The sequence below is a fragment of the Etheostoma spectabile genome, chromosome 20, assembly GCF_008692095.1.
Source record: "Etheostoma spectabile isolate EspeVRDwgs_2016 chromosome 20, UIUC_Espe_1.0, whole genome shotgun sequence".
NCBI classification, from domain to species: Eukaryota; Metazoa; Chordata; class Actinopteri; order Perciformes; family Percidae; genus Etheostoma; species Etheostoma spectabile.
The window spans coordinates 4,167,982-4,193,716 of NC_045752.1; the positions used below are offsets into that span (position 1 = coordinate 4,167,982).

General features: G+C 39.5%; 4 protein-coding genes across 6 annotated transcripts in view; all 4 read left to right on the plus strand.

The window, feature by feature from the left end:
* shda (Src homology 2 domain containing transforming protein D, a) overlaps window positions 1-4,587 on the plus strand; it is a 6,070-nt gene extending 1,483 nt beyond the window's left edge. The window contains exons 3-8 of one of the 2 annotated variants that reach the window (XM_032499564.1): window positions 135-236; window positions 386-548; window positions 676-933; window positions 1,029-1,203; window positions 1,829-1,948; window positions 3,467-3,653. In XM_032499564.1, the coding sequence (XP_032355455.1) occupies window positions 135-236; window positions 386-548; window positions 676-933; window positions 1,029-1,203; window positions 1,829-1,948; window positions 3,467-3,653 (1,005 nt within the window). Of the gene's footprint in view, window positions 1-134; window positions 237-385; window positions 549-675; window positions 934-1,028; window positions 1,204-1,828; window positions 1,949-3,466 lie in introns of both variants that reach the window. The other variant, XM_032499565.1, reaches the window with a different exon arrangement.
* A 1,880-nt stretch (window positions 4,588-6,467) lies between these two features.
* On the plus strand, window positions 6,468-8,830 carry spmap2 (sperm microtubule associated protein 2). Of its 2 annotated transcripts, XM_032499568.1 has the most exons (6): window positions 6,468-6,540; window positions 6,621-6,682; window positions 6,779-6,836; window positions 7,507-7,633; window positions 8,255-8,414; window positions 8,511-8,830. In XM_032499568.1, the coding sequence occupies exons 1-6, from the start codon at window positions 6,479-6,481 to the stop codon at window positions 8,774-8,776; spliced, it is 735 nt and encodes a 244-aa protein (XP_032355459.1). In that variant the 5' UTR covers window positions 6,468-6,478; the 3' UTR covers window positions 8,777-8,830. The 2 variants fall into 2 exon arrangements, with proteins under 2 accessions (XP_032355459.1, XP_032355458.1); XM_032499567.1 differs by having other exon boundaries at window positions 6,621-6,836.
* Window positions 8,831-9,659: 829 nt separating this feature from the next.
* LOC116669632 (interleukin-6 receptor subunit beta) lies at window positions 9,660-24,039 on the plus strand. The gene is made up of 15 exons (XM_032499563.1): window positions 9,660-9,752; window positions 11,247-11,382; window positions 12,626-12,785; window positions 16,783-16,946; window positions 17,023-17,186; window positions 17,335-17,500; window positions 17,949-18,031; window positions 18,396-18,627; window positions 18,860-19,048; window positions 19,191-19,295; window positions 20,364-20,510; window positions 21,599-21,730; window positions 21,882-21,978; window positions 22,157-22,238; window positions 22,998-24,039. The coding sequence occupies exons 2-15, from the start codon at window positions 11,325-11,327 to the stop codon at window positions 23,748-23,750; spliced, it is 2,532 nt and encodes an 843-aa protein (XP_032355454.1). The 5' UTR covers window positions 9,660-9,752; window positions 11,247-11,324; the 3' UTR covers window positions 23,751-24,039.
* Window positions 24,040-24,642: 603 nt separating this feature from the next.
* plpp2a (phospholipid phosphatase 2a) overlaps window positions 24,643-25,735 on the plus strand; it is a 17,774-nt gene continuing 16,681 nt past the window's right edge. The window contains exon 1 of the mRNA XM_032499569.1: window positions 24,643-24,981. Coding sequence (XP_032355460.1) covers window positions 24,921-24,981 — 61 coding nt within the window. The 5' untranslated portion in view covers window positions 24,643-24,920. The remainder of the gene's footprint in view (window positions 24,982-25,735) is intronic.

A 25,735-nucleotide genomic window follows, 5' to 3' on the forward strand; every position in this document is an offset into this window, starting at 1 on the left:
GTGTGCAGGTGCAGTTTCTTGTTAGATAAGCATATGTATCTTTTCTCCTAGATCTTTTTTGACCTTGACATCCTTTGACATTGAGTAAGGTGATTCTTGAACGTTTAAAGTTGTTTACATGTGTTGTGTTCCAGGTGAAAGTGTTGTCTCCAAAGCACAGACTTATTAAAGTGGACTCTCAGGAGTTTGGTTGCTGTAAAGTCCCCCTGAGTCCTGTGACTGTCCAAGAGGAACCTGTAAGGACTGTTTTATTTGTATTCTGCTTTATTTTCTTTGGCATTTCACCCCTATTCCCTCCATCCTTGGCTTTGTAGATATACACAAAGCTATATTTCCAGCTTACTCATCTGTGAGATGCTCTTTGTTTCTCTCTGTCCCTACCAAGGTGGTTCCCTCTGCCCCAGCAGCGTTGGACGCTGACACAGACTACTCTGATCCATTTGATGTTCGTCCAAACCCAATAGGCAGACCAAACTGGGAACCCAAATCGGCACCTACAGATTGCTGCAGCTACATGGAGCCATTTGAGGCCCAGCGAATTATCTCAGGTTTGTTATGAGATCTTTTTCTCTCCCACATTTAAGTTTTCTTGCTTCATATTTTCACAACATTTCAATTTTCAACACAAGTTGATCAACACAGTCACACAGTTTGCCTGCTCTGTTGATTGTGCAGAGCTGCAGCACAGCATGATGACTAACAGGTCTGGGAATGGAGATGGGGGACAATTATACGATAATCCATACGAGGAAAGGATTCGCCACCACCACCGAGCTGCTCCAGCATCACAACAACTAATTCAGAGGGTTGAGGGGGGACTTGCCCAGATTGAGAGCAGGGAGAGCAGGCTGCCTCAGGATGATGAGAGGCCGGCTGATGAATACGACCAGCCCTGGGAGTGGAAGAAGGACAACATCTCTAAAGCTCTAGCAGGTAAACTGGCAATCCAAGCTGAACATTGACAATCTGTCTTAAATGTCTATGTTTTTTTTTAAACTAACCTACTGTATCTTTCTGTCTGATCATAGTTCAGTTTGAAGGGGCAGAAAGGGAGCGCTCGCGTGGCCAGACGGAGCAGAACAGGCTCACCAAGACTGGCAGTACATCTACCATAACAGACTCAACTACACTCCGTCTGGCTGGTGACACTCTTCCTCTCCTTGGAGAGAGAGTGGATCCATTTATTCCACTGGAGAGACAAGTGTAAGTGGATCTACAATGTTAAAAGAATGTGCCAGTGTTATAAATGTTTCCTTATTTTATCGTATAGCCGTAAGGAGTAAACCTCTATATATGGGCGCCAGCTCTGCCAACTGTCCTAACCGGGCGCCCAGATTAGTGTATTTTGTCCCCTGGGTAAACACCCAGAAGTTATTCTATATCTTTTCATTATAGCATTAATATCCAAGGCTAACAGATGGCGTTGGGCAATATATCGATGTTGTATCGATATTGTGATATGAGACTAGATATCGTCTTAGATTTTTGACATATTGGTGTTATCTTTACCTGGTTTTACAGGCTGCATTACAATAAAGTGATGTAATTTTCTGAACTTAGCATACAGTTCTAGCAGTTCTATTATTTACTTTTACCCACTAAGTCATTAAATAATTTCTTGAGACTATTCATCAAAAAACTCATTGTGTAAATAACTTGTTAAAGCACCAATAGTCAGCCATACAATATCGTCGCAATATCAACATCTAGGTATTTGGTCAAGAATATTGTGGTATTTAATTAAATTAAAGTACAGAAAATGACAGTCCATTACTTACCACATGGATTTAAGTAAAACTCGGTCATGTTTCATCCTGGTCCCCTGCAGGTGGTACCATGGAGCCCTGAGCCGCTCGGAGGCAGAGAGTCTACTAACTCTGTGCAAGGAGAGCTCCTACCTGGTTAGGAACAGCCAGACCTGCCGGAACAACTACTCGCTCTCACTCAGGTAGACACTCCTGCTCACACTCTTTTCTTTTTTTTTTCTTTCTTTTTTTTTTTTTTTAAGAGTTATGTACTGCACATCCCTTCTCTGTGCCAGTTGTAGCACGGTTTTTTAACCACTTACTCTGTATGCTTGTTTGTAAGATGTACTAGATCCAAAATAAAGTCCTTCTCATACTGTCTTAAATTGAAACATCATTGCACTCTCTTAAAAGGGAATTCTACAGTTTTTGTTATGATCTGTGGGTGGTAAGAGCTTCTTCTAAGACTTGAGACCCGAGGCAACTTTTAATTGTTCACCATTTTCATATTACCTTTTATTATTATTCTTTGTGGATTCATTTTTAGTCCAGGGTCCACATTTAATAAAATTCTGATAATTACACTTAAGAATCCTCTAAAGAGCCAATGTAACAGTAATAATCTTAGCTTAAAGTGAGGAATAAGACAAATGCATCAATCTGAGCATGCATGTAATAAACTGCATAGCTAATCACATCTTCAGTCTCCAGTAGCTGTCAACAACAGGCTACCAATGATACAAATATTAATGAAATTACACAAAATTGGTTAAAATGAAAACAATCTGGAGCAGGGAGGAGAGTCTGCTGCTGACAGAGCAGATACATCAGATAAAAAAAATGCAACATAAGAGGCCGCTGACAAGTGGAGATACATTGAAATAGACCACAATCAAAATCAAATTCTTTGTATTTTACCCGTTTGCAAATTGTTTGAGAAAAAAATAAATTGCACATCCTATCATCTCAGATAATGCTTTGTCAATAAAAGCCCACGCAGTTTATCCAGTCAATTCAAAACATTTGCGTGGAAAGGCATTGTCAACCTTGGGGAAACAATATTATAAATGCAAGGTCCACTTAGGTTTTTACTGGAGCTGTTCAACTGTATCCCACAGCTTCTATAGCGAGTGACACTTGCTCCAGTACAAAGCCAATCATCTGGTACAATGACCACCTGTTTAATATATATGTATCTCTGCCTTCCCCTCTCACAATCTCAGGGTCTTCTATGAATGGTTGTGTTTTTTTTCAAAGAGAATTGATTGGTCAATAGGCAAGTCGACCTGTTATCTCAAACAGTACCTTCTCCAGAGCAGGTTAGCTGTTAAGCACAAGTTACTATGGTGATTTAACCCGGTAAAACTGAAACCAGCGACGTAAGAAGGAAAAGCCTTACTTACCCCAAATCTTTCTTGGTAGTACAGACCTCTGGTGTGTAGTAGAGATAAAGACAGAGTTTAAACAAATGTATGGTACCAACCTACATCAGTTCCCTCATTGTGCATTGCCCTAATTGTTTTCAGAAACAGAATGTGACAGTTTTCTTCCAGATGGGGTTACTCACTCATTGGAACATTTCTTGGCAGAATACCAGGGCATTTTTGTCTTGATGCGAATGTTAGTGTCTGAAACAGCCTCACAATTCCGCTTTTTGTATGTTCGTTCTATAAATGTCTCAACAACAAGCAAAGATTACTCTTTCCTTCTTTCTCTGTCAGGAGCTGTAAGGGCTTCATGCACATGAAGTTCTCTCAGTCTGCAGATGGGCGTTACGTGCTCGGGGAGAACAGCCCTCCCTTCTCCACCATCCCTGAGGTCATCCACTACTACACTACACACAAGCTGCCTATCAGAGGAGCTGAGCATATGTCCCTACTGTATCCTGTCATAGTGCAGACACTCTGACACTGACGCACTTGCATACTCTTTCTCCCTGTGCTACTGAATACAATATATTTACCTATTTCCTTCCTAATTTCCTACATGTCCTTTCATCGTCATTCTACCTGCACTGCCCACAAGAGATTGGACTGTTTGGTGCTATCTTTTCCATTTACCATAACTCCAGTAACTACACTGGCAGCTTAGTAAGAGAGCTCAGTGCCCCATGAATATTTGCCTGTGAACTGGTATTGTCACTGAAATCCCCTTATTTTAATACTATGGACTCCTGAAGATCAGCAATCATTGATATAAATATTGGTAGCTGAGGACATTTAGATAGATAGATAAAAAAAGAAAAGACAAACTCATATCTTGAGACAGTATAATCTACAGAATAGTGCATGGAGATTTGTCTCTTTTAAACACGTGTTTTCTCTTGGTCTATGCCAGTCATCTAGGTTTTGGTTTTTTAGCCAAGGCAGCAAGTATTTTAAGATACATTTGACATTTTTAAGTGACTAAGAAAAAATCAAACAAAGATATGCAAATGGAAGTGGGGATTTAAACTAGATGTTGGCAGTAGAAAATGCTGTTAAAAAAGTGCTGTAATTGAAACAACACTGTTAACATCCTTTACGTTTTTAGTTAAAATATCAACTAAACAATACATATTTAACTGGCCTGTGAATGTTATATAACTGCATACCCTGCAGTGTTCTCCTGAGTTCATGTTATGTTTAAAAAGCCACAGTATAATGTCTGGCAGACATAGATTGCTAACTTCCCACAGTAGCAGAATCCTGCAATACTAGTTTAGAGAATAATTACTACAGTATTATATTGAAAGCTTGTGGCTTTGTGATTATGACTATTAAAGGAGCCTTGGTAGACTATTTACTGTGCTGTTTTTTACGATTTGAAATGTCTGTTGAGAATAAAGGTGTCTGTTTTTAAATATTCTGTGCGTTTGTTGTTGTGTTGTCTTGGTCTGTACATTTAAAATGAATGAAACAGGCATTTTGAAACATATATTGGGCTTCATAATGCATGTCATATAAATAGATTGTTATGCCCAAATTGATTATTTTAGATTCTTTATTTGTGTTATTTTTTTCCTGTACTGAAGTAAAGGTGAGGTAAGTTAAACTTGCATCACTTTTAACTTCAGTTTGGGCTTAATGAGGCAAGGCAGCAGAAGTGTATCTCTTCAGCTTTAACATGTCCATATCCTCCAGCTCTCTTGTATGGCCTAGAATGAAAAATGTTATAACGTGATATGTAATAACAAACAACTAGTCAAGACCCTGGCTTAAAATGTTTATTATACACAAAAGGATATTGTCTTTTATAGGTAAAACCTCTGCTTTTCTAGGTTGCAATTTATGGAAACCCCCTTTGGTTTATTTCGTTATTTTCAATTTTAACACAAATTTAGAATTTCGAATGCAATTTTATGGAAAAAGAAAGCCTTTTTTTAATTGCGTCTACCTTTAACTATACCTGAAATAGCACCTTTTCAAAACAAAGTGCTTTACAGTAAAGTGTAACAGTAATTCAAATCCCTATTAAACTAGTGGTAAACTGTGATAATGTTGGTGTAGATCTTGAAGGTTAATGAGGCCATCTGTTGTGTTACAAATCATATGTATTCCTTATGTATTACTCATTCAATGTCTTACCTTAGCATCTCTAATTGCCTGGTAATTTCACTTTTGTAAGTTTTATGTAATATTTGTCTACAGTTTTGATTTGTTCTGATGCATTGCCCTGTATGCAAAGGTTGAATGAATAACTATATTATTTAAGTTAAGTGATTAAGTGGCAAATACCTGACTGCACTTCAGGGAGGCAGAGTTGGCCATCTTGCCTCGCCTTGTCCGTAGACGATCTTTGGTAGACTGTACCCCACCAGCGTTATCTGATCCCCTAGCAACCAGCAGGTGTTTGTGTCACCGCCAGGGACTGTACAGGTAAACATTGTAGCTTTAAGATAACAGAAAGAGTTAACATTTATGTTGTTTAATGTAAACTATTTTTATTTAATTATCTGTTTTTGTATGGTTAGCATTATGATTATTAACCTTAAATCAATCCATTGTTGTTGTTTTTTAATTGTTTATAAAATGACAGGAAGTAGTTAAAGTAACTTGTTAGTAACCTGTTTAAATAGCTTGTTTTGTCCAGTCCAAAACCCAAACTTTTGATTCAGATTGGCATAAAGAATGAACAATTGGCACATTTTTAGAGCCTGGTTGAAACTACCTTGTGTCTAGAATTTTAGTTATTTTTGATCAAAGATATGTCTAAGTCAAAGACAAAAGTATTTACTGCGGCTCAGTCCTTACCTTGGTTCGAGTCCCACCCGTGGCCCTTTGCTGCATGTCGTCCCCTTTCCCTGTCCCCCCTTTCCTCTCCAGCTATTATTTCAAATAACGGCCAAAAGAGCCCAAAAAATAATCTTAAGAAGATATGTCACTAAACAAATGTTCTGCTTTGAATGATAGTACTTATCGCACACTTAAATCATTAAAGATAATTTCTAATGCAATATGTAAATATATAACATGAATGCTGGACAAGATGTCCCAGCCTACTGTAGGCCCATTCTGGAAACTAGGTAAAGCTTTGATGGACGCTTATATACTGAAATTACAGACTACCATCATATTCTAATGCTCTCACATTATAAACCACACATTTTACGATTGTAGTTGTAGCCTAAGCCAGCTGCATTGATTTTTTTAAATGCAAAGCACACACTATATGTAAAGTATAGTGATAATGTGATAGTTAATCAATTTTAGCAGCAATATATTCTTTTTCCCACATCAGCTTCAACTGTTTCCATGGCAACACGGGTGCAGATGCTCTCTCAGCCCAAACCCAACCGACTCAGATATCCAGACCGGTAGGCCTCACTGAACCCCTCTGTCTCTCTATGTCTCCAACTTTCTCTGATGAGGCCTATTTTTTTTTTAAATCTTCCAGTCGTTCTGTTTACTGGCTGGATCAGCTGCCACCAGAGAAGACTGGATCCACCACCAAAACTGGTACATCTCTCACTGTTTCTCTCCTCTGTTTTCTTTTACTTACAAACCTGCCCTTTGCTGCTTTTTTTGATGCTGTGCAAAAAACTTTCTCTGCAGAGTTAACCCCTCGCTGGTCGGAGCTATGTAGAAGCAAAAAGTTCTACACACAAGTCACGTAAATATAATGTGTTCTTTTATTACAAATGCATAATGCTACTAATGGCTACATTACTACACTTTTTTTGTTGTTTTGCCTTGAACTTAAAACTTCCTCCATGTTTGCCTTTTTGTTTAGTATAAGTATTACGTCCATTTCCACAGCCAGTTTTTTTCACATTAAAAGTCTGGCAGCTTTCCCATTATAGATAGGCATTAAATTTGAAAAACATGCATATATAACATGTATATATACTATACTGTAAGGAGTATAATGTGACTCTGTTGTTGACATCAACAAGACAAAACAAAGAAAGCTCATTAAAAGGAACCTTGTGGAATTTTAACCACTAATAGTGCTATTTATTAGCAGGTTGTTTCTCGTACATGTGCAATCTTATACACATTCCTGTCAATGATTTAACACTACTCCACTGATCTACAAGTGCCAAAAAACACAGCAATGCAGCTGGCAAACATGCTAGCTGGCAAAAGTATTTAAATCACCCTGACTTAAGGAAGTTTTTATGAGAAAAGAGGTACACTCAGCATGTTTGTTAGGCCTTAAGTTTTCGACAAGATAATATCACGAGGATCCTTTTAAGATTTGCCAAAACTCCTCTCCTTCTGGCTCTACTTTTGTTGTCATTCATATAATTTCCTCCACCCAACTTTTTGTCCTTCCCCAGAATATCTCCTGTGTGGGAGGTGAGTGAAGGGGCTCTCAAGGCAGTCCCCTCCAATCGGCTGTGTCGTCTGGCTCAACCGCGGAACCCAGCAGTTGGCTGGCAGCAGGACCACCTACTACTTGCTCCTGTGAGTAACATACAACTCATTTCCTGAGAAACTGCTGAGTATATGGTAGATCACGAGGTAGCTGCACACCAACTGTGTTAGTAATGCCAGTCAGTTAGGGCAGTTAGGGCATTAAATACATCTTTTCAAAAAAGCTCTTTTGCACACTTCTTTTTTGGGGCAGGTGCGTCGGAAAAGTTAAAGTTTACCATGCGTAACCGAAGTGTGTGGGACTTAAACAAATAAATACATCTTAAAAGCTTTACTTTAACTTTCAGATATCTATATGCCTTAAAAACAAAAACTGCAACTTCAAATTTAAGGATAATCTCTATATCTTGAGCATTAACACATGGTGTTAACAGTATAAGTCAAAGTATATACAATAGGATAAGATAGACCTTATTGATCCCACACAGGGGAAATGGCTTTGTTCTCATAACTGTCATAATTTAGGATTTGCTGTTATCTATATTGCTGAACGACATTAGACAGCAGAGGGAGAAATTCCACTGAAAATGTGTTGTTTTAATTTACCCATTTGATTTAGTTTCATGTCTCAAAGCTCATGTCTGATACTGATGCTTTTTGTGTGTGTTTAATATAATATCATATAATTCATGGCCTAAAATATGATTGTAGTTGAGCAGAGGGACACAGACAGCCGTCGCCACTTCCCGAATTTGCCAGCTTGCCCAACCAAAAAGAAGAGTGTTACTAGAGGGTTCTGGCCCCAAATCTAAACCTGTACCCATGACCCACATACCCTGCAAAGCCTCTGCACACATAGAGCTACTTGCTAGTAAGTCTATTTTTGCATCATCCAATCTGATAAAATTGTGATTTACTGTGGCATTTTAAAAAATAGCATTTGACATGATTACTTTTATCTCCTCAGCCCCTAAGTTCGACCACCCCAAGTTTGAAGGAGAGCGCTCTGTGTGCTGGCCCGTGTCCAGAGCAGCAAGGAACTACGTAGCCAGCCCGAGACTTCATGAGCTGTCCAGTCCCAAAGAGAGGAAGGCTCTGTTTGAGGGATACAACCCTTACATTGTTAGCCGGGCAGCCCGGTCTGCTAGCCCATCGCCTCGGATACAACAGCTGTGTTTGCCTCTGCCTCGCAAATGTAGCTCAAACTACGATGGATTAGGTCAAATCCCCTGAGAAGTGTTAATGATTCTCCTTTTCCTTATTGTGATAAATATGTTCTAAAATTGTGACAAAGTCCTCTTATTTGCTCAGTTCCACAAATATAAACATGGGATGAACAGTACAGCTGCAGCCTGTATGGATTTACTTAAAAACTACAATCTCTAGTTCTGCATCCTCTAAGGATAAAGCTGAACGGGTTGGAATAGCACTGGTTTTGGGGCATCAATCAAAAATTTGTTAAGTGCCACGAATGAATGCATTACACAAACACACACACACACACACACACACACGCACACAAACACACATTTATCCGTGTATCGTATAACGCATTTTAATATCCAATGTGCAGTGCTATTACAAAATTATTAAAAAGACAACTTGCCTAATTGCAGGAAATCATAGATCATGAAAATTGATACAAACCCCAGTTAAAATTGCTTTGAGACATCCTGCAGCACATATCTTTCACTTCTCAATTGTTCTCATTGTTTCAGGCAGAGAGGCAATGAGTCAGCTCTGCAGAGAAATGCTGAAATAATTAATAGGTTGCATTTTAATAGGCGAGATGAACCATAACATAAAAGGACAGTTAAACTCTTTGAAGATGGTTTTGGTAACATGAGCCTACATCCAGATTAGGTTTATCAATGAGTGAATCTCATTTGAGATTTTGTCTAAAGTGTATACAGTGGAACCCAGCATTGAAAGTAGAGAAACCTACTTCCTTATTTTACAGATTGTATTCTCATTGTTTACTTCTTTTAATATCTTGTGGATTAAATAATCGTGGAATTCAATTCGTCATTTCGGACTTCCGTGGAAAGACTTCCACGCTCGTTCAGGGGACCCCGAACCCCAGTTTTGGCACCGGCACTGACAAACAACGGGGCGGAACAGATGCTTTCCTACAAGCTGACAGGCTGTTGCTCTTGCATAATCGCTGCTGATGGACTCCGTGAGACGCGCGTGCTGTCCGAAGTCAGCGGTAAGTGGACGAGATTTTGGCTCAGACCCTTCCCAGTCATGGATTTCATTTGTCTCTCGTGTCTTTTAACATCACCGTAATTCTGCGACAAATGCATTTAACTCTTCAGCAAGATGGCAAAGAACCTGAATAGTTTCACTTAAAAGATCTTAGGGCTTAGATAATTAATGGCATGTAGCTATACTTTAAAATAAAGGTATTCAAGTTTAATGACGTTTATTTGTGTGTGGCGATTATTTTTTCAAGCAATTTCAAAGCAAAGGTTTGCTGGTTCACGCTTCTAAAAGGTGAAGACTTTTTTTATTTTTTTATATCCGTGCAAATGAAATATAATTGTTCATGGACAGCTGGTCGAGAGACGTTTGAAGACATCTTGGAATCAAGGAGCTTGTAAAGGGCATGTTCACCATTTTTGAAGACTAAACAATATTGATTTATTGCAAAAACTGAAAACGTGTTGCCCCAATTGTAATTATTGTAAGTTGAAAAGACCATGGACAAATACTGAGCAGTCAGTTAATTAGGCCCACCGTGCCAGTCTAGTGCAGTTTAAACCATCTGTCCTGCAGACAGTCAGTGGTGAAAAGTAACCTAAAACTTAGTTACTTTATTTTCTGTCGACTTAAGGATTTTATAAAATGATGTAAACGTCATCTCGACCAGCTGCAACATTAAAACATTTGTAATATATTTTAATAATAATCAAATGATATGATGAAGAGGTCATTCTGCTGTGAGTGTTTTGTATTTCTACTTGTCAAATTATGAATATAGGATACATATTTGTAAAGATTATGTCCAGTTTTGTGGACACTGGGTCTAAGAGTGTTAATTCAACTCTCATTAATTATTGCTTATAACTGCTAAATAGGGGGACTTAAAGTGAAGTACAATGCCACCCCAACCAACAGCCCCAAAATAAGTGGAATAGTGGAAAAAAACAGCTCTCAGTGAGTGTTATATTCTGTACAAAGGTGGGATTTTTTTGCAGAGCTTTTAATTTAGATTTAACAGGTGTACCTGATAATATAACTGTTCCTCATTTGTTCCTGATTTCCTGATCTGGGGCTGGTCCCTCTTGTAGCACCAATATGATGACTGAGCTCTTACACGCAGGCAGGGTACAAAATTAGCACCTTCCAACAGCCAAATGTACAATGTGGAAGTGGCTGGTAGATTTGCTTCACTCATCAGCTCAAAAAACAACAATGGCATGGCCTATTGAGTGGCTGGTAAAAGTTGAACATTCACTAGCCATTTGCCTGGTGGACCAAAAAGTTGATTTTGCACCCAGGTGAGGTTGACATACTGTCAATGGTAAATGAGTCAGACCTGACCTTCTGTCTTTGTTTTGATTAAAGAACCCAAGACATTTCCACCCTTAAACCCAACACACCAACTTCAAACTGCTTTTCATATTGTGTGACACACTTTCTATGTGGCAATTGAAAAATGTAGTGAAAGTTGTTTTACTATGTTTTTCTTCTTGTTTAGCTGTTCAGTGTGACTCGTAGTGTGATGGGGGAAAGGGAGTGAGCCAGGCTGCACTGCCAGGAGAGACCTGTTGGTGTTATGGAGCGGAGCTCGGCCGTGGTGTGGACCTGCCTGCTGGGGGTCGGACTCACCCTGGGTAACATCCTTTCCTTTTTATAATCCAGAATAGACTGATTTAGTTAGACCCAGTGTCATGGCGTGCTGATATTTGTTTGAGTGTCATGGCTAGAGAGTAAAAATCCTGATTGGACAGCGATGATGATTTGCTATGTAAATCAGATCATGTCACCAAGCAGGAAGTACGTTATTACCACAACAAATCCTAGTGTGACTTAACTGGTTTGACAGTTACAATGTATCAATAGGTCTGATACTTATTATCTACTTGTGTATTTGGTTCTGACAGACAATGCGTCAGGAAGTCTGGTAAATAGAAACTTGACAGTTATCAGTTATTGTCTCAAACACAACTCATAAGTGCCGTTTCGAAGAGACGGTGAAATATTGTGAGGCAAAATTAGCAACTCATCAAAAAAAAATATGAAATTGGTAAATAATAGTGAAGATTGACCACCATGAACAAACTCTGTATTGTGACACTAAAGTTACCTCAACTAAACTGGAAATGTTTCTCCAACAAAAAATGGTGCCAACATATGTATTAAAAAGTATGTAGGTAAGTATTAATCTACCGGTGTGTGAGAGAAAGTATGAGCATGATGATCATCCCCACACATACTGTACCTAGGTGCACGCTGAGCCAGTTGTGAAAGTTAGATTGAGGAAAACTTCCTGTACAGTCTTGTCTGAGCTTCTGTTTAGACCTCAGGCCAAATAGCAACTGAAGCACATTCATAAATATCTGACAGAAGATAAATTATGTGAAAAAGTCAGGCACTTTAAAATACCTGGCAGGTGACTGGAGGAACCATCTACTACATCCGCCACGGTTGTTTTGAATGATCAGTCGCGGCCGTCACACACACCTAAACCAAGCTGTCTGTGGCTCCTCGCCATACACTGATTGGTTCTGCCGTTAATGGTTGAATTGGACTGAGATAATTATTTTAAGGTTTGTTTCAATAAGTTTGGCAAGGCAGATTTAATTGCTGATGTTTGGCAACAGTTTGCTCGTGGAACAGATTCACCTACAGCTAATCTATCCCACGTTCCTCTTTTTTTCTTTCATTAAATCTACCTCCAATTTCTTTCATTTCCTAAAAGCATGCTCTGCTTGATGCTGTTTTTCTAAACCACTGCTTGTGCATTTAATACAATATACTAAAAACTTTATGACAAACCAAAATCTCCAAACATCCTGGAGGATTTTCTGCATCTGCCTCCCCATGCTGTTAACTCCAGCCTCTCTCCATCTTCAGCCTTGCCTCCAGGCTGCCCTTTTAACTCCTCCAATGCTGACCCCCGACTCCCTCAGCTGATTGGCTGTGTGTTCCTGCATCGAGAGAACGTCACCTGCCGCTGGAAGGCTGGAGACACCCCAACGACAGACTACACTCTGCAAGTTCATTTGATGTTAGCGTGAGGAAAAACATTTCTTTAATATGTTAAGTCTGTGAAAGTCTGTGAAACTGTGGACACAGTATTTTACTCCATGCATTTTCCATGCAGATTGATCTAATATACTGTATGTATGTATGTATGTATGTATGTATTTATGTATGTATGTATGTATGTATGTATGTATGTATGTATACATGTATGCCTTATGTTGAATTCTTTAAACAGCAGGTACTCTTGTCCAAGACAAATTTCCCAATCTTTTTCATACTGAAAAAAAATACCTTTTTATTCATGTAGTCAATGTTTGACTTTGATTTAGTAACAATAGTGTTTTCCTTCAACCTGAATGATATTCAGATACATTTACAGATGGGTGACAAATTAAAGGGAAAAACAATGTAAAGTGTCTTTTAAGGCCACCACAAACCTCCATAACAGCTGTAGTGTTCCATGTCACATATTCTCCAAGTATTTGGTACTCTTAGGGATGAACACCATTCTTCAAAGATATTATAGTATTTTAAGTGTTTTTGGAGTTAGAGCTGTTGTCAAACCCTTAAGTAGGTCTTCAACTGGGATATGGTGTCTGTGAAGGCCATAGCATATGATCATTTTCATACTCATCACCCATTCAGTCTGCCATTGTGCCCTGTGTAGCAACATTTGCATCTTTTGTTTCTCCACACAATTATTCCATTAATTTTCTTTAAAGGACAAGACTAGTGTTGTTCTTTAATTTCCATATTGTTAACAAATCGCGTGAATAGGCCAACACCTTTAATGTGTCCGTCACTCATTACTTTTGGACTTCTCTGCTGGATCTGTGGCCAAAAGCCCATTTGTCTCTACTGATGTCATAAATATTTTAAAGACATGTCACAAATAGTTTCACTTTTGCAAAAGGCTCAGTAATTCTCTAAAACAGCTGGGTGCTGTAGTGTTAAGCAAACGTTACTTTGTTGGCTTTGAGAAGCCAACATGGCTGCTCTGAGCATCAACAGTAGTGAGAGATGTAGGAACATAGTGTTTATCAGCACTTCTGTCTTATTTGTGTCTCATTAAATAAGTCAGACACACAGTAATGTCCATCTTCAATCTGTTTACATGTTGCTAGAGTGTTTGTATGTGCAAAATACCACATAATGCATTGTTATTAACTGGTATTGCTAACCTGCCTAGAGGTTAAATATAATGGATAAATATTAAATATTTTGTTTTTCTGACTTGTTCCTGGAACACTGTCAACTTGGGTATGATGTCTTTCCCGGGTTCCAAGCTCCAGCCTCCTGTGGAACCTGTGTGGAATGAAACCAAATCAATTCCAGTCGTAGTAGTTGGACATCAATGGAGCTTTATATCACATAGCAATAAGATGTATCAGGCTTTGGCAACACAAGCATTACTTGTTGATATTAAAAACAATGTAGAATAATATTAACCTTATCCTTTAATTTGTCACCTGCCTATCCCTTACATAGTCCTTTTAGTGTGTTTAAAATTTGTGCGACCAATCATTTCGTAGGAGTTTGTCTAACAAGTGCTCAAAGGGTAACTACTGTTTTTTTTCAACCTGGACCCTATTTTCCTATGTTTTTGTGTGTAGGTGACAGCAATCTTTAAAGAAATACTATGTAACTTTTTGTACCTTAAAATAATGTTTCCAAAACCGTTTCAGTGGTTCAGTAACTCATAACAGGGTAAACAGCAGTTCTGCATTCACTTTGCGGCTTACTACCGGCCATAACGGCACCATGCAAGTTTACCAGATTGGATAGCGGATTTGTACCTATGAGACATAATGGGATAATTATGCTTCCACGCTGTCGGGGCACCGAAGCGGGAAAAGTTACATCATATTGCTTTAAAGATTCAATTGTGTTTTAAGCCCCCAACGTTGTTGACTTCAAGGCACCTAACCCTAATCTTAACCCTAACCCTAACCATTGCCTAATCCTGCCTGGAAGGCGATGTTGGGGGCTTAAATCACCAAATACCTCTTTAAAGTTGGTCCAGTATTGAGCGTGAACGCTGTATCTGGCAGCCACAGTCTGGGCTGCAATGTAACCCTGTGGGGCAAATGTGCATCGTCAATTTGGTCCACTATAAGTGCTTTATTTTGCCACTGAAAGGCTTAGATTATTATTTTAAGTGTCTGACAACAATATGGAAAGGATCACAAATCCAGGCATTTTTAAAATCTCATTAAGACCTTTCTGTTTAACCAGAAATAACTCTGAAGTTGTTAGCGCTAAGCCTATCAGACTCCATTTAAAAAAACAATACTTTTAGCGTGTAGCCAACATATTTTCACATGTACTATCGAAACCAAAATTAGAGTTGTGATTGTTGGAAAAGTGGAAAGACAACCCAAAGCGGCTTTTTATAGCTTTATTTTGTTTCTGTCAACTTTGAATGAGATGTATTTTATAATGCTAAAAATACTTTTTATTTACATGGAGCTTTAGCTTTAGCAAACGCAATTTCATTTGAAAAAAAGGATCTTTCTCTTTATCAGAAAGGTCAACCTCCTCAGAAATCTTTTCCATAATGTTGTCAGACACTTGGAATAGTAATCTGAGTCTGTCAATGGAAAAACAAGCCATTTTTGTGAATGTAAACACAAACTGGACAATTGCCCTATTAACTTACATTGTAGCTTGCTTTTGTGCTGCAGACTGCAGCGATCTTGCATAATACTGGACCAATTTCAAAGATTGTTGTTCCCATAATCAGTCACCTAGACACAGAAACATAGGAAAATACACAGGTTGGAAAAAAAACAGTAGTTGCTTTTTAATCAATTATTGTTAAGTTTACGCATTAGCGGATACAGTTCCCAGAGAGGGGGACAAACCGTTTTTATTTACTCTTTTTATGATTGTACCATCCAACTTGAAAACAGCTTCCATTGTACATGTCTGCAGCCTGTGAAGTTCAGACTTTCTGTAGAGCTGAAATAAGCATAGCAACTGAGTGGTTGGTAATCAGGAAACAGACAGTCTGATAGTGTCAGATGTAGGCCTACCTTTGATATCTGATATCATATGTTCAGTTATCTTACACTTGAAAGGCTGAGCCTTTTCACATATTTCTTCTGATTGCTTGGTAATATTCCTATATATATATATATATTCCTGTATACCCTAAACACCTAACCTTTTTCTGCACTTGGGATGGTTTATTTCAAAATCTGTTGTGATAAAAGTTATTTTATCTCAAGAGAACATGCAGTTTTCATTTTAACATACTGCTCGCTAGCCATTGTGTGTTCCAGGCTACAGAGCAGCTTCTTTCATCAGGCTGTAAGAGTGCTCATCTCATCCTTCGTACTTCCCCATAAAACAATTTCTTTTGGAAGAAAGTTCTATAATTTGCATTTTGTTTGGCAAGCCTGTACTGTAGAATAAAAATAAGTAACGTTAAATCTTGAACTGTTTATCAGTGTTTATGACAGATTTTAAATTAAGCGGTCAAACTGGAAAGCCATATCCCCCGTCATCTATCGCAAACCGTTTTTGCATCTTTGCAAGTTTCTGCCAGCATTTTTGGATGATAATAATTTTTGCACGCTTTGACTTTGTAATCAACTTTGAATCTCCCATTCGTGTTGAACAGTGGGTTTGATCCATTTAGATGATAAAAGTCCCACATTTTCCACCTCTCGAGCGTTGGGTATGTTAGGTAATATTATAGTCTGCTCTTTATTTGTGCACAAAATTAGTTGTGACATTACCTTTCAAAAGGAGATGAGATAGCAGATATTTCTGCACAGCATGAAATAACAGTATAACAGTTTTGTGATGTGGTTACGATTTCGTGTGTGGCAGCCCATGCAAATGTGAAATGTGAAAACTCATCTGAAACATGCGTGACAGAGTATGGCTTTTTTTGGTTCTTGTGGTTTTATACCTGGTGTGTGTTATGTCTGCTTGTTGACTTAGTGCCTCAGATAAACGTTGTTTTTTACATCTGTGCATGTTTTTTTCTCTGTTTATGTGTATTTGGGGGTGCACAGACACAAAAAACAACACACGTTCACATGCACTACGTCTGACACCAGCTGCACGGCGAAGTTGGACGGCACACTCGTGAACGTCTGCTTTTGCATCACCGTCACAGCACACGGTCACAACGAGAACATAACGTCACATCCTCGGTGTCAGTCTGGTCGGACTGAAGGTGAGGCTTCCCCTACTCGCATTCTTATTATTCCTCTATTACTTCTTTCTCAATCTTCCCTCCCCGTCTTTCTCAGTGATGTTGTCTCCAGTGACGTTGAAGAGCAGCCAGTCAGTCAGTGGGAGACCTCGGTGTCTGGCTGTCACCTGGAGCTACATCTTGTCTGAATTTCCTTTGGCTGACTCTGAAATCAAAGCTGGAAACCTGAAATCGCAATTGGAATTCACAGCACAGGGACAGGTCTGCCACTCCCAATTACGCCCAAACATAAAACCACACACTGTATAACAACATATCAAAACATCCCACATCAAGCTGCCAGCATTATTAAAATGCTTCATGTAGCACCTTTGAGTTAATCCTCATTCTATTGGTTCATCCTATACAGTTCAATGCTCAGGTGGAAACTGTTGATGTGAGAAACACCAGCTTCTTGGTTTGTCTCTTCCGGCCTGACACTTTATACACTGTCAGGCTTCGTCACCGCTACATGGGCCCAGAGAGTCCCTGGAGCCCGTGGAGCAATGCCTGCCAGGGAAGGACAGGAGAGGACGGTGAGAGGAAACAGAGTTGACCAACTTGTTTTTTGTGTTTGTTGAAACTCTCAATCACTGTTTTCCTACTTAATACTGAAACCAATGCTGGCTATTACAGTTAAATGTTTTTTTCAGGGAAAGCCTAGGGTGTTTTAACAATAGTCAAGAGTAATGCTTGCAGCTCTAAGAGGCTAAACTAACACACAGGGGTGCTTTGAGTTAAAACTCAGCATGACATCATCCCTGGAAAAGTAAAATAATTTGACCTGCTGGTGGCTCTAGAGGAATTTGTCACACATTCACTGAAATGTCTTTACCTTAAAGTAGGCAGAATGTTTTTCTGTTTTTTTACTGCTGGCAAAAGCTTACATTCCACCCCCCTTTGTCATTGTATTCCCTTAACACATTCTGCTGTATCTCCCTCAAATGATCTTTTAAATATTTCCTCCCTCCTTCCATTTACCAGCTCCATCTGCAGCACCAGCCTTCTGGAGGCGAGTGAAACAGACAGACAAAAATGGTTGGAGGTTCATCACACTGCTCTGGAAGGTGTGTGTGTGTGCGTGCGTGTGTGCATGCGTGCGTGCTTGTGTGCGTGCGTGCATTTGCGTCATGAGTGACTCCATTCATAACTTTGAGCTTAAGAGTTTTATGGTTTAATAACTTTTGATCTGATTAGTTTTTAATCACCATCATCTCAATGACTATCCAATATTTGTTTTTATGTCTCTCTGAAACTATTCATTTATCATGTCATAGTCTGATTGAAGTTGAACTGAAAAATAAACTGAGATAGCTGGAGAAAGAGAGAATTTAATTTCATACAATCTTACATAAGGGGATATTCTAATGTAGACATCTCTCTCACAGCAGCTCACTTTTCCTCCTCCCTTTCTGTTTCTATGGTTTTCAGCCCTTGCCTCGTTTTCTATCCAATGGCAGAGTCCTCTTCTTCAATGTGACTTGTCAAACAGAAAGCGCTCAGGTCCTTATTGATTATGGAAGCTGCAGAGAATTGCACCACACAAATACATCCTGTAGCCTGCTCTTGCCTCCTGGACAATGGTCCTGTGCTTTGACGGCTTCCAACTCCGCAGGGACCTCGCCAGAAGCCCGGATATGGCTCCGGGGGGCTTCTGACACAGGTAGGGTCTCACTTGAATTCCTCCATGGATTATGACATCAATGTTTGAGTGAAGTGTTGTTCCAGTTTCAGTGCTCTTTTGCATCGATTATTCAAGTCTTCAAGGAACAATACTGGGTGGATGAATAATTTTGAAGAAATACTGAAATCAGAATATTCAACTTCTCTTATCAGGCATTTGTTTTTACTGTACAAATCCCTTGCTTACAAACTTGTCCCTTCTCTCCCTTCAGAGCCGCCAGCCCCGAGGTCAATGACTGCAAAGCCACTGGGTGACAGTGGCTTGGATGTTCGCTGGACAGCTCCAGTTAATTGGTCAACGAGCGGCTTTGTGGTGGAGTGGTTTGCTGTCAAAGAGAGAAACAGCAGCATCCTACACTGGGAAAGGCTGAATAGTTCCTGTACAGCACTGGTCATCACAGGTAATCCAACAACAACACACAGCTTAATGTGTAAAATATTGTCTGCCAATTTAGAAATTAGGATGAACATAGTCATGAAACATATTTTTTTGTAATTCAAAAAGTACACTTACCAATACACGTTTTCACTTTCATCTTTTAGAGGGAATAAAGCCAATGGAGCGTTATGCTGTTTCTGTCAGAGCGCTGTATGGTCAACGAGGGGCAGGGCGGAACACAACGGTTCACATGTATACACGCCAAGGAGGTATGTAATCTGCATGCCACAATATGTCATGTCTCATGCCGAGCTGTCAAAATAGATTCAGACCAGGACATACCCACTGAAGGTGTGGGTAGGTAAATGTCGGATACACAGGTCACAGATTATTCTTCTCTTTAATTACTCTGTGTTTTCCTGACAAAGCTGGGGACTGTAGTTTTGGGCAAACATTCAAACAGCAGAACATTTTTGGTGGACTACTTGTTGCCGCTGATGAACACATTTGATCATATTCACAGCAGCAGAATGGCAGTCAAAATAAAATAAACTATAGTGCCCATGTTCATCATGATGAAGTAACACGTTACCCAGAGCAACTAATCGTTTTTGGACAACAATGGACGTCTGTTACACAGAAACATAAGGGTTATACTTGTTTGTATCATCATCAATGTAATGTTGTTTTTTAGTCTTTTCTTTGTCATTAAGAAGTAAATAGGACTTAGTATCAGTAACCTAGACTATTTTCTCTGGGTCCTTGTATTTTCGAGTATAGGACAATGTTTTCTTCTCCTGTGCAGCAGCTTGAAGTTCTTTATATGTAGACTTGATGAATGGTAGTCCATTCTAAATGGATCAATCGATTGTAGCTTGTGGGTCCAAAATAAAAGCTGATTACTTTATGTTGTACTTTGTGTGATTAGATGATAATGAGGTGAATCTATTTCTGCCAAACATCTGTCTTTACTTCTAATGGGGTTGTCTCAGTCATGGATACTAAGATTCGATAAACAAAATCTGCCGAATGTCTAATCTGGCGACAGATGCAGAAAACAAAAATAAGCACAACACGGTGGAAATCAATTCCAGCTGCTGTTTTTATTTAAATTTGGTTGATTTACACCTCTGCTGGTATGCAGATAAAGTCATGACGGTGATCCAGACCTTGTTTGTGAGAAAACAATATACATTTTTGACAGAGAAAATTAGATCTCCTTAGCTTGTCGAAGCAACAAGTGAGATCAGTTGTTGAGAAATACCGATGGAGATCCAGCCTCTGTCTCCCACCATGTCCTGTGGTTGATCTTCATCACCCTCCCTGCTCTAATATAGCGCCCTCAGCTGGTCCTAAAGTGGCGGTGCAGCAGATCTCTGGCAGCAGAGTGGAGCTGACCTGGAGTCCTGTACCTGTGGAGCTGCTTCATGGTTTCATCCGCAATTACACCATCTACTCCACAACAGCCAACCAACCAGCCAGGAGTGAGTGAAACACACACAATATGTAACTTTCTGCCGCTAGGGGTCTCAACCAAAACAATGGGATGTGAACACAGACTTTTGATGACGTTGGTTAAGTTGCATGGAATTATGGGAGTTGTAGTCTTTATTGTTAAACCCCATCGCTGGTTAGAATGCAGTCAAGTTTATTCAGTTACGTTTAGTAACATTTATTGATATCACTCTAATAAAATAGCTGCATTTCCTCCACTCTAATAAAATAGCTGCATTTCCTCCACTCTAATAAAATAGCTGCTTTTCCTCCAACATGATTACGCTTTTCTTGATTCGAGCTGTATTGGTAGCTGACCAGTTAGCTAGTGAGCCAGCAAGCTAACATTAGCCAGTAGCTAAAATCACACCATATATGTCACATATGCAGGGTGGGGATTGCTGGGGGAATCTCTGGGACGTTTAATGGCTGTTGTGGTGCAGCAGAACATTTCCAAGCAGCCCAGAATGGTCTCCCCCTTCACTCAGGCCTGAGGTGCTGAAGAGCAAAATAATATTTGACGATTTCTCCCCCCAGGAAATGTTTCGGATTTTAAAAGCTAAACACATCATTTTAGCGCAGTGTATGGGTGAGAGGGAGAAGTCTTTGAGGAAGAGGAGAGTAGTGTTTGATTTCACGGAATGGAGTTGCAATTGTTTAAAAATCCAATATTCAACATGGAAAACCCTTTTAAGTCTGTCGGTCATCCATATTCCTTGACACCTAAATTGTAGTTTTGTGAGAACGAATGTGTAGTGTGCTTCCTTTCTCACTACAAATGAGTTTAAAGATATATCATCCTTGATTGATCTGTGTATTGGAATGTGCGGCATTCAATACATAAACCTTACCTTAATCCTAAAATAAAACCTCTCCTATTTGCCTGATTAGTCTTAATCTCAATCTAACAGTCAATTCTCGCCTTCAAATGTATAAAAAGATACAAAACTTTGTCACAAAAACTTATTTCAACTACTCATTATTTTTAGTTATTTGTATTTTTTTCTTTGTTTACATCTTTATTATTCATCACCTCATCAAAATTATGTCCATGTTGTACCGTTTCTTGTTTAATCAGGAGTGACAGTGCCTGGACACACTCTCCGTTACTCTCTGGAGAATCTGTCACCTGGTAACTACGACATCTTCATGAAGGCCAGCACTGATGCTGGAGCCGGAGCAGCTGGGCCCATCGCTAATGTGCACATAGGTAATGACTGGACACACACACTCACACAAATCCATATATTCTACATCTTTAAACCTTACTTTGTGTGTGTGGGTGTGTGTGTGTGTGTGTGTGGGGTGTGTGTGTGTGTGTGTGTGTGTGTGTGTGTGTGTGTGTGTGTGTGTGTGTGAAGGCTCTGAGGAAATCTGGATAGTGATGTATGCCATCCTTCCTCTTATTGTGACTTTCCTGGTGCTGGTGCTGATGGCTTGCCTGGCACAGAATAAGATGTAAGATATCTGTGTTGCACCCATGAAACCACACACTAAATGACACAAACACCTACTTCTACCGTCTACTCAAAGTTCAGTGTCCTATTTTTACTGTTTTACCTTCTTTGCACATTATGAAATGTTTTCTCTTCTTCTTTTCATTCTGCAATCTTTATCCTAACAAATAACCTCGTAGGGTTAAACACAAGCTGTGTCAAGACATCCCTGATCCTTCCAATAGCAGCTTGGCCCACTGGATCCCAAAAGACACTTTGGAGGTAACCTTTTAAGCCATGAGCCCTCTCCTATATCAACTTTCTCCTAAATCCTGATATACTGTATTCCCAAACATTAGGAACTACCTATTCAACACCAAACTGAAGACAGAAACAGTTAGCAACTCGCTGGGGAGCACAGTGGAGCATACTGCAGCTAAAGAGACAGACAGACAGAACAGATATATACAGAAATAGAGAGAGAGAGAGAGAATTCTTATTTTTCTATTTATTTATTTGTATTCTTTTTTATATACAGTATATTATTGTTTCACCATACCCTTTGAAGGACATGCACAGAATTAGTTTAGCATCTAGAATTATATCATTATTATCCTGTTTACATGTATATCAGGTGATTTTACTCCTTGTTGTTGTTTATATGTATTGTGTGTGTGTGTAGTTTATAGTTTCTTCTTATACTTTGACAACACAGATGTATTTTTGTCATGCCAATAAAGAACATAACATTGAAACAGAGAGAGAGAGAGAGAGAGAGAGAGAGAGAGAGAGAGAGAGAGAGAGAGAGAGAGAGAGAGAGAGAGAGAGAGAGAGAGAGAGAGAGAGAGAGAGAGAGAGAGAGAGAGAGAGAGAGAGAGAGATTTGACATAGATATGTCAATGTTATGTTCACTTGTTGCCGAGAGTTGCCAAAAAAAATCAATTATTTCAGGTTTAAAGGGGGGAAGCGGAAAACTGTATGTTACTTAAAAAAATATCCTCAAACTAAATTTTACAATTTGTTTTTTGTTTTCCATCTCAGAGCATGAGGCATCCTCCATTGGCCGAGAAGACCGAAATCAAATACTCCAACGTTATTTTGCTTGGTGAAATAGAGCTGCTGAACGCCGACACAAATCAGGACATCAGCTATCAGAGTAATCTCCAAACATATTCCTCTCATCGCTACTGCCCGCTCCCAGTTTCAGGGGATCAGACACCTCAAGATACCAGAAAATCTGAGCAGTGCATCAGAAGTTTAAGCAGAGCCAAGAAGAGCTCCAACACTGATCTCTCATCCTGCTTCTCCATCTACTCCAATGTCCTCATCTCTCAGACGCTTAAATGTCCCCCTTCACCCCTCCCATCCCGTTCCAACCTCCCATCCAATGACTGGCAGCACAGCACTGTCAGTGTTAATGACAGTAAGCTCCAGCAAGGTGGAGACAGTGAGCCGTCCGTGTCTCTGCAGGGCAGGAGCACCACCAGCTTTGACTCACCTCTTTCTCAAACAGATGAACTGAAAACCTTCCGTCTTTTTCTGAAACAGCATCAAAGCACTGTCTCGTCTCATTCGTCGTGCATCCTGCTTTCTCACCCATCAGCTGAGGTCACATCACCCCAACACCCTTATTCTCAAAGCCTCTTTAACTTGTTACCTTCGCTGCAGCCCAACACCGTTACTCACCACAATGATACTTTCAATCCGTCGTTTTCACCTTTTCCTCGCTCTGTTTTTGTGGATTTGTCCTACTGTCCTGTGGAGTGTGATCCTTACATCTCCCCTCCTGTTTAATTTCATGCCAGGGAAATAAAAGTAAAAAAACTTGTTTTACAGTGTCCATAAAAAAATATGCACACCCCTTTTGACTTTTTATTAAAACTTTATTCATTTTCTTTTTGTAAGTCAGAAACACATATTAGGCATGTTTACAATTGAACATGTTTATAATTGTTCCAAATCTGTCTGATAAAAATATGACATAAGATTCTCTAAGATTTTGTAATGCTGAGCATCTTAATTTTCTTTTAAAGTAATAGTAAGACATTTTGGGTAAAACACTTATTTGCTTTCTTGCCAAGGGTTAAACTAATGAGCAGTATGCCTCTTTAGATATAGAATCTATCACCCTTTTTAATTACATCACAGAAGCCTGTTTTCGGCCAAGAAAAGAAAAGTTGGGAATGATAAAAAAAAGTAAATATCATATAAAAATGAAGACAGTAAGTCAAACTTGTCACATTTTAAAAGTCAACATTTTGATTAATGTCATTTAAGTGTTTTCACTTTCACACAATTTCTAACTTGATCTGTTTTTTGTTTTTTTTTTGTTTTCACATAAATAAGTTATAGCTGTCTTTTTAAAAAGTCATAAATTGTTCAACAGTTGCCAAAGACTTGAATCCCAAATCAATGAAGAAGTGAATATCATTTTTTGGCCCCTGTGGAAGTTAAACTCTTGAATCTGGCAATGTTAGTGAGGACTCTGCTGTTACAACACTGTTATACCATATGAGGTATTGGCGATGGGTTGTGCCATCCATTTCATTTCCCTTTGATAGCTCATATCCAGAAGGCGAAGCAGGGAAAGTAGAGAGAGAAAGTGGGGATTTTCCCTCCAATCCCCAGCCAGGATTACGGGAAGTGAAATCCTTTGTGAGGCGGTTTTTAGTGCGCTGTTTGTTCGGAAAGACGCGCCCCCTGTGCGTAAAAAGGCAGGACAGACAGGACGCAGCGCGACGCTTCCTCTGCTCACCTGAAACAGCGCAGTTTACAGGCAGGCGGGCAGGTACGCAGAGGAGCGGAGCCGGAAGAACGAGCAGGTCGACTTGTCCTCCTAGTATTATTTTTTGTTGCCAATTATACTCCAGGCTTTTCTTACATTACAACTCTGCCCCCTGCTTCTCCTTTTTAAACGCGAATTATTATTTATTGTGTATTAAGTGACGCGGCATCGGAGGAAACATGACAGAGCACAGAAAGAAGCTGATTCTGATCGTAGTGGATATTCTTTGTGTCTTTGTTGGTGAGTGACTACCCTCGTTCTCCCCTCCTGACGATATGGCTGAAAATAAATAAGTTTCAGGCTGTACATGTGTTCGTCTGGTGTGCGTATAAGTGTGATCTATCTGCGCCTGATTTAGAAAAAAAGACAAACTATAATAAAAAAAAACACAGCTTTTATTGAAAAGTTTTTACGCATGACTCACGGGATTGCCCAACGCACACATGATTTATAGATCTATTACAGATAGGCCACTCCACTTGTTGCTTTGTGGCTTTCTGCAAGGTCAGAAGAAGTTACTGAGTCCTGTTTAAAAGGTAACCTGCACAATTTTCTGTTGCAAAAAAGGAGAGAATAGAAGTATGAATTGGAAGTGAGTGTACAATCTGCAGTGCAAGGCATCAGTGGTCTCGATCTTGTTCAAACAGGTCAAACTGAGTGTTTCACAACAGTGAGTAAAAATGCTGCCGTTGGTCTCTGGCTGTCACTTTACTGACTTCTCTGAAATGTTTGGGGTTGATATAGGGCACATCCTATCTTACCTCACTAAACTCACTATCTGGACTTCAAAGTGCTGAACTGATGATGCACTCACAATCTGAATTTGTATTCACTGCCCATTAGGTTGTCTTAGGTGTGTGGAAGTACCAAAAAGTGCAGTTTGGCTGTGTGTGCATCTTCATCTGTCTCTTTTGTGTCTTTGATAAATCGTTTCCAAGCTCTGTGAATGGAAACTTTTTCTGCTCTTTTCTTCCTAACTGCACCATGCCCCCCC